The 8,765-nt window shown below is 42.7% G+C and overlaps 1 protein-coding gene across 1 annotated transcript; it reads right to left on the bottom strand.

The window, feature by feature from the left end:
- Positions 1-2,012: 2,012 nt before the first annotated feature.
- Positions 2,013-4,548, bottom strand: LOC106591011 (equistatin). The gene is made up of 5 exons (XM_082965380.1): positions 4,522-4,548; positions 3,175-3,238; positions 2,377-2,499; positions 2,192-2,287; positions 2,013-2,065 (listed from the first exon to the last, which is right to left on the bottom strand). Exons 2-4 carry the CDS (start codon positions 3,224-3,226, stop codon positions 2,208-2,210), a joined length of 255 nt encoding a protein of 84 aa, XP_082821506.1. The 5' UTR covers positions 3,227-3,238; positions 4,522-4,548; the 3' UTR covers positions 2,013-2,065; positions 2,192-2,207.
- Between the last annotated feature and the right edge of the window lie 4,217 nt (positions 4,549-8,765).

The following is an 8,765-nucleotide window of genomic DNA, read 5'->3' as shown; positions in this document are numbered from 1 at the left end:
AAGTTAGTTTGTAAATGTAAGTGCTGTTATTGTGAAGTGGAAAAGTCTAGGACCAACAACGGCTCAGCCACGAAGTGGTAAGTCACACAAGCTCACAGAATTGGACCGTCGAGTGCTGAAGCGCGTAACGCCTAAGTAAAAATCGTCTGTCCTCGGTTGCAACGCTCACTACCGAGTTTAGAACAGCCCGCTAGAAGCAATGTCAGCGCAAGAACTGTTTGTCGGGAGCTTCACGAAATGGGTTTCCATGGCCGAGCAGCCGCACACAACCCTTAGATCACCATGCGCAACGGCAAGAGTCGACTGGAGCGGTGTGCATCTCACCGCAATTGGACTCTGGAGCAGTGGAAACGCGTTCTCTGGAGTGATGAGTCACGCGTCACCATCTGGCAGTCCGACGGACACATCTTGATTTGGCAGATGCCAGGAGAATGCTACCTGCCTGAATGCATAGTGCCAACTGTAAAGTTTGGTGGAGGAACAATGGTCTTCTGCTGCATACAATGACATTGTAGACGATTCTGTGCTTCCAACTTTGTGGCATCAGTTTTGGGAAGGCCCTTTCCTGTTTCAGCATGACAGTCCCCCCCCCCCGTGCAGGTTTATACATAAATGGTTTGTCGAGATTAGTGTAGAAGAACTTGACTCAACCCCATCGAGTACTTTTGGGATGAATTGGAACGCCAACTACGAGCCAGGCCTAATTGCCTAAAATCAGTGCCCGACCTCACTAATGCTCTTGTGGCTGAATAGAAGCACGTCCCCCACAGCAATGTTCCCGACATCTAGTGCAAAGCCTTCCCAGAAGAGTGGAGGCTGTTATAGCAAAAGGGGACCAACTCCATGATTTTGGAATGAGATGTTTGACGAGCAGTTGCCCACATTGTTCTGGTCATGTGTGTTTTAGTTATAAAATAAACTAGTTAGAAAATTATAGGCTGAACATTTACTTAACCCTCTGAAGTTATTCATTTCACTTCTTGGATGTCCTGTTCATATAGGGCAATGACGTGAATAACCGATACTTTAATGCTAGCTAATACTGTACATTTTAGTCATTTAGCAGACACTCTTATCCAGAGCGACTTACAGTAGTGAATGCATACATTTCTTTTCTTCTCATACTGGCCCCCCCGTGGGAATCGACCCCCACAACAACCCTGGCGTTGCAAACACCAAGCTGGTGTTGCAAACACCATCCTCTACCAACTGAGCCACCATTTTCATACAAGTTACTTCCCTGCCTCCAAATATTGGCACGACGTACCCTAACCATTAATAGATCATAGTCTGGCCCTAAAAGATCAGATGGCAGCAAATGACGAAGAGCATGTCATTTATTTTACAGGATGATAGAATGCATGAAGCAAACAACGCAATGATTTAGTGAAATGTGAAGATGTAGATTCAGTAAAAGGGTCTTTCATCCGTCAGTGGCCTGGAACAATTCTTCAGCCTCAGAGTAGCATGGTTCTGATTGTGGACTCTGCTGAACTCCTGTATATATTGGAATGACATGTTGATGTCTATAGAGAATGAAAGCTGCCATATAAAGACAAATCCACAAAGGCAATACTGACAGATTTGATTCCACAGTCCAAGTCCTCCAATCAGAGTTAGGATGCTAATATTTGTAAACTCTTTCAATTGTGTCTGTGGGTGTCACTGAGTAAGCTGATGCCCCATATCATGGACCCAAGAGCCATAGGCATTAAAAAGGCCTTGCCTGTGTAAACTAACCCCACAACCCCCTTAACGGCTGTCCAACTTTTGTCAGAGTGATTAGAGGGACAATAGAGTGCTGAGTACCAGGCTACTAATGACCATCACCAGCATCAGAGCCTGGAGAAGCCTAACTACTACATGGTCACGTGGAATTTGACATTCTTCATGTCCTGTAACCGCCGGTGTGGTGGTAATACAGTCCTACTCCTTCCTCTATTTCCCAGAAATGGACTGGTTCAGATAAATTGTTCAGCATATCACACCAACAATAAAGTAAGTAAATACAGTTTCATCTCTGGATTCCGTCATGTATTTATTTGTATGGAATGTGAATCAGTTCCTGTAGAACAGTAAAGACAACTGTCAGTCTTCTACATCTTTAGTTCCAACACCTTTCATCTACAATTAGACACATCAAGAACCAGCTGCAAGAAGTAACATTTAGTGAATGATTATATACACACACCTTGGTGGAACAGTTGCTAGCAGTTGATAGCAGTGCCTGGTGGGGTCTCTGTACCCTGGATCTTCTGTCCGTAGCTGGTCACACACCAACAGTAACCTACCAGAAAGACATGTTGCATATACAATATATACACATTGAATTATCACATTCAAGTGAATTTCGTGTGCATGTGCGTCACTGTTAACCTGTAGAGCCCGAACATTGCTCAGGGGTGTATTGTCCATTGTCGTCACACGTGGGGACGTAGGCTCCAGGTGGGCCATGTTTAGCGGCATCTCTAGCATCCTCACAGGGTCGTATCATAGCATCTGGACACAGATAACATACATTGTAATGTAGACATCACATTACAGGAAAATGTACGGACAGAATATACATTTCTGGAATCTTGGGTTGCGTCCCATATGGGCCCTGGTCAGAAGAAGTTCATACGGAATAGGGTTCCGTTTCAGATGCAACCTAAATATTGAAGTTCTGCTACTTGTTTAAAAGCCCTGTGCAGTCAATTCTGTTTCTGTGTTCCATATAACAGCTGATGATACTAAGACTGGAAATTGTATCAGTGTTATTTCCTGATAGTTGCTAAACAAACCTATCGTAAATCCAGTTGAATGATCAAACCATTCATATCAGTATACCTCAGTCCAGCATCTAGACGCCAATATACATCTCTGGAAGTAGAGGAGTGGCAGGTAGCCTAGCAGTTAGAGAGTTGGGCCAGTAGGTCAAGTCAGTGAGCTGACAAGTTCATATATCCGTCTATGTTCCCTTCAGCAAGGCACAACCTTCATTTCTCCAGTGTCAAGGTTGATAATGGCTGACCCCTCATAGGGTGTCCCATGGAGAACCGGTTATGAATATTAACGCATTTCCAATTCACACCTGCGTATTAATACCTACATGTGTGTGAAGTAGGACAGAGCAACACCAACTAATGTTTATATTAAAATGTGGTGAGTAGGTGTGAGCTACGTCACTCTTACCTCCCAGAGCAAAAGCTGTGCTGACAAGCAGAATGATGGTCAATATCGCCATGGTGATAGTCTCCTGAGAGAGAGACCAAGAGCGAGATTAGTTGAGCATTTTAAATCTGGAATGGCTGTGGGTACTAGAGGAGAGGTTAAGGAAACCCACTGTTACTGTCAAAACTTAATCAACTGCCAAAGCAGAATTTTCTAAACCCAGTACTGAGGACCCCAAGAACCAAGTATGGGCAACACGGTGCTACTAGTCTTCTGCCAAAACGCATGTATCATTTCTTCAACCACACAATAGATTAGCCTGGCACACAGGAATATGCATCCTTCCCAAATGGCTCCTCACTCCTTATGTAGTGAACTACCTTTGATGAGGGCCTACAATGCACTACATAGGGAATGGGAAGCATTATAGATATTGTCAGAGACTACCCATTTACTGCAAAGGTACGGATAAGTCTATGCTCTTAAATTCAGGGGGCCGCTCCACAAAATGGCACAACTATATAGTGCACTACTTTTGACAAGGGCCACATAACAAACATTAAGGTAGAATTTGAGATGCAGATCGTCTATTAAATAACGATGCACTCTCACAAGGGATTCACTGGGTGTCTCTGAGTTACGGTCTACTTCTTCCAACAGGACCTGTCACAGGTGTGACTAGTTGCCTCATTAACCCAATGAGCGGTCCCGTTGTCGGGCCGTTAGTTAGTGGTGTAAAGAACTTATTTAAAAATACTTTAAAGTAGTACTTAAGTCATTTTTTGGGTGTCTCTTTACTATTTATATTTTTGACAAATTTAGCAGCATGGGTCCCACCTCTGAAGAGCCATCCATAATGCACTAGATGGTTCTAGTAAGTCACCATTTACAGCACTGATCAATAACTAAATCTAGTTTATACACTACCCATCCAAATATGGCTGCCAATGTTTTGTTCTGGCTTTGCACATCCATGTTTCCTCTACTTCCGTTCTGGCCCAGCACGGTGCCCATATGGTGAGGTGGATTGGCTAGATAACTGAGTACAACATGGAATCCATTTTTGATTTAGGGGGGGGGTGAAAGTAAAAACAGCATTTCATCGTTTCTAGTTCACTGAGACGCAGTGCAAATGGCAACCAATCAGAACAGTCTACAGGATTATAGATGTAAGACACATTCTGCTAGCAGGTAACATCATTGTATCTTGTCTCATCTCACAAACTGTAACAATTTCCTTACACTTAAATTAAAGGTTTAATACTGGACTAGCAACACCATAACAATACACAAGTTAGGATGAACAGGATATTATGCCACAATGCAGGAAATGAAAATCATAGAGCCGTTTCAATAGCAGGAACTTACTTTAGCCAACCAACAGGCCCAATAAAGGAACGGGGACACCACAAACTCTGAGCAACCACAGACAAAACAAGCTGCTTATATACCAAAGGAATGGAAGAGGAATTGGTGATTAGCAGAGTGAGTTCAGGTGTGGTGAGTTAGCAGGAGAGGGGCGTGTCCAGAGGGTAATTGGGAGTTTGTGGAATTAGCATTATCCTTCAACACAATTGCAGGGCCACATATTCACTATTGGCTCTGGTCAAAAGTAGTGCACTTCATAGGCAATTGAGGGCTATTTGGGATACATTCACATACAGTATTAGATGAACAGATGTTGAAATCTCACTTTCTGAAATCCTGCCTGTGAGTTGAGTTCTAACTCTCCCTTTGGCTGAAACTGAGTTCTACGTCTCCCTCATCTCCTTTTTAAGGACCCATCCAGTCAGACCCCTCCCTCGAGTTATGTGAGGAGGTTGGTGGAGATGGCGGAAACAAAAGTGTCGTTTGAAGTTGAAAGCAGATTGAGTACAGTTAGCGAGAATTGAGTCTGATTAATCGTTGGGGTACGTGATGTCATCACATAACTATAATAGCAAAGTGTTTTATTTTAACTTTTATTATGCCCACTGCATGCAATATGTTTTTTATATCCAAACAAACACGTATACAAAACACAGGGCTGAAACCTGAGTACCTCGAATAAATACACGGGACGAGACTCGTAATCATCTATGCACAAAGCTAACACAACAAGGCACAGGTACTCACACGACCAACTACCAATGGACATTGGAACAATAAATCAATTGAGAACAAAGGGCAAACTTATACAATTACTAATCAGGGGAGAATATGGGGACAAGGTGTGGGTAATGACAGTTCAGTTCCTAGAGGCCGGTGATGTAGAACTCCGAAACTGGTGCACAGAAAGAGCAACAGTACCGGAGGGATCCGTGACAGAGAGGTTAAGGAAACCCTGTGTTAGCTGCAAAAATGATGCAACTGTTAAGGCAGCATTTTCTCAACTCGGTCCTGGTCATCCCAGGTATCATCTCTTCAACCACAGACAATAGATTCTCCTAGCACACAGACACATGGATGCTTCCCAAATGGCTTCTTATCCCCTATGTAGTGCACTACTTTGGACCGGGACCCACAGTGAACTAAATAGAGAATAGCTCAGGGCCACAAAGGTAATATGGACCCTTGTCTAAAGTAGCTCACTACATAGGGAATAGGAGGTCAGTTGGGACGCAGGCAAGGACAGTATTAGATGAAGAGATGTAAAAATCTCACCTCCTGAAGTCTTCAGTTGTAGCTTCACTTCTTCAAAGGTCTCCACTGGGTCTCTCTCTGTCCTGCTTGTGAGTTGAGTTCTACCTCTCCCTCCTCTCCTTTTTAAGGACCCGTCCAGTCAGACTCCTCCCTCTTTTTTTCTCAATCTATCTCTCATCCTTCAAACCTCCGCATACTTTCTGTGCAGCCCAAAACCTGCTAGACATGTCCGATATCTACCTGTTTGACAGGGTTGGGGTCAATTCAAAGTGAAGGTATTCAACTTTTGTAACACATTCATGTGTTGCATATTGGGTCACAATATGGTTATGAAGATTCTTAATTCTACCTAATTGAAGCTGAGGAAGATGTAGTCTGAAGTGCATTATAATGTCTTGGAAACACAATGACATTTCAGAATGAGATAAATAATGAGGAGGAAAACCTTTTGTCATCATTGTGATGTCAGCAGATAGACTTTAGATGCAACTTTAACTATAAGCTCTGGAATGATACATTCATTTTAATTAACTGCCAACCCTGCTGTCTGTCTAATTGACCTTTTGCCCCAGAATGTTGGGCAACTGATCGTAGAGCTCCAATGAATAGCAACTGTCGTCAAGTCCAACACCTTGGACAAGCTAATTTTAAAACACATGAAATCTATTGAGATGATTACAGAAAAGGTAGAGTTTTCATTGAAAAACAAATAGTTTAAAATGGCTAAATATTTCAACAGTGCACCAGGGATACTTGCTTCTGTGATTCCTGAAATGCCGTAGGACCAGCAGCATTCCTTTGTGAGGGTGGGAGAGGGTGAATAGCTAGCGTGCCTTTCCTTTGTGAGGGTCAAGCCTCTCTTTCACCAAACCTTGTCATCAAGGTGACTTTCTGTATTTCTGGAAGAACACGACAATGGATGAGTTATGTCCCAAATAGAACCCTGTTCCCTACATAGTGGACTAGTTGTGACCCTATAGGCCCTGGTCAAAAGAAGTGTACTATGTAGGGTATATCTTGCAATAGGATTATTGTGTAAGATGGTTCTTATTGTACCCCTGTGGCAAAATATGTTGTCTTAAAAATTTAATTTAAAAGAGTCCTACTCCTTCCTTCATTTCCCAGAAATGGATGGGTTCAGATAAATTGTTCAGCATATCAAACCGACAATAAAGATGTCACGTCCTGACCAGTAAAGGGGTTATTTGTTATTGTAGTTTGGTCAGGACGTGGCAGAGGGTATTTGTTTAGAGTGTTTAGGGGTTTATTAGATTATGTGTTTATGTAGAGGGTATTTGTTTAGAGTGTTTCGGGGTTTGGTGGTTTATGTGTCTAAGTAGAGAGGGTATTGGTTTAGAGTGTTTCGGTGTTGTCGGGTTGTGTGTAGGTTAGATCTAGGTTATATAGTTCTTTGTGCAGTTTTGATTTGACCTTCAATTAGAGGCAGCTGTTCCTCATTGTCTCTGATTGAAGGTCCTATGTATAGGGGTAATTTAGAATGGGGTATTGTGGGTAGTTGTGGTTGCATAGCTTTGTGTTTAGCCTGCAATCCTGTTTGTCCATACGTTTTTTTGTAAAAATGAGCACTCAACCCACTGGTCCACTATCTACGACGGTCGTGATAAAATGGACAGTTTAATCTCTGGATTTCTTCATTTATTTTAATGGAATGTGAATCAGTTCCTGTAGTACAGTAAAGACAACTGTCAGTCTTTTCAACATCTTCTTTCCAACGGTTTTCATCTACGCTCACATCTACAATTACAGACAGAAACAGCATTCAGAATCTGCTGTAAAGAATTAACATTTAGTGAATGAGTGAATGTGTGTGTGTACTTAGGTGAAACAGTTGATCTTGGTGGAGTATTAGTACCCTGGATCTTCTGTCCAGTAGCGGTCACACACCAACAGTAACCTACCAGAAATGGACACGTTAAAAACATGTTACATATAAACTCAGCAAAAAAAGAAACGTCCGCTCACTGTCAAATGCGGTTTATTTTCAGCAAACTCAACATGTGTAAATATTTGTATGAACATAAGATTCAGCAACAGAGACATAAACGGAACAAGTTCCACAGACATGTGACTAGCAGAAATGGAATAATCAAATAATGTGTCCCTGAACAAAGGGGGGGTCAAAAGAAACAGTCAGTATCTGGTGTGGCCACCAGCTGCATTAAGAAATGCAGTGCATCTCCTCCTCATGGACTGCACCAGATTTGCTCGTTCTTGCTGTGAGATGTTACCCCACCAAAGCACTCGCAAGATTCCGGACATTTCTGGGGGGAATGGCCCTAGACCTCACCCTCCGATCCAACAGGTCCCAGACGTGCTCAATAGGATTGAGACCCGGCTCTTCGCTGGCCATGGCAGAATACTGACATGTGATTGTATCCCAAATAGCCCTCTATTCCCTATGAAATTCACTACTTTTGACCAGAGCCCATAGTGAATATGTTGCCCTGGACAAATGTAGTGCACTTGTTTTAAAGGCTAATGCTAATTCCACAAACTCCCAATTACCCTCTGGACACGCCCCTCTCCTGCTAACTCACCACACCTGAACTCACTCTGCTAATCATCAATTCCTCTTCCGTTCTTCTGGTATAAAAGCAGCTTGTTCTACCTGGGTTTGTTCTGCATTTGTGCTGTCCCAGTTCCTTTACTGGTATTGTTGTTGGTTGGCTAAAGTACGTTCCTGCTATTGAAACATTTACAGGGTTTTAATTTCCTGCATAGTGGCATAATATCCTGTTCATCCTAGCTTGTGTAGCGTTATGGTGTTGCTAGCCCAGTGTTAGACCTTAAATTTAACCTCTATGGGCTAGGTGGGACGCTTGCGTCCCACCTACTCAACAGCCAGTGGAATCACGTGGCGCGTTATTCAAATACCTTAGAAATGCTATTACTTCAATTACTCAAACATATGACTATTTTACAGCATTTTAAAGACAAGACTCTCGTTAATCTAACCACACTGTCCGATT

This window comes from Salmo salar, chromosome 18 (assembly GCF_965601325.2).
Source record: "Salmo salar chromosome 18, fSalSal1, whole genome shotgun sequence".
NCBI lineage: Eukaryota > Metazoa > Chordata > Actinopteri > Salmoniformes > Salmonidae > Salmo > Salmo salar.
Note: the sequence above shows the minus strand (reverse complement) of the source record. Positions and strands in the feature narration are given on the sequence as shown.

Coding starts and splice junctions, on each gene's coding strand:
- LOC106591011 (XM_082965380.1), bottom strand. CDS start 3,226: ATGGCGATATTGACCATCATTCTGCTTGTCAGCACAGCTTTTGCTCTG. Junction 2,500..3,174: donor CACAGCTTTTGCTCTGGGAG/GTAAGAGTGACG, acceptor ATCTGTGTCCAG/ATGCTATGATACGACCCTGT. Junction 2,288..2,376: donor GCAATGTTCGGGCTCTACAG/GTTAACAGTGAC, acceptor TCTTTCTGGTAG/GTTACTGTTGGTGTGTGACC.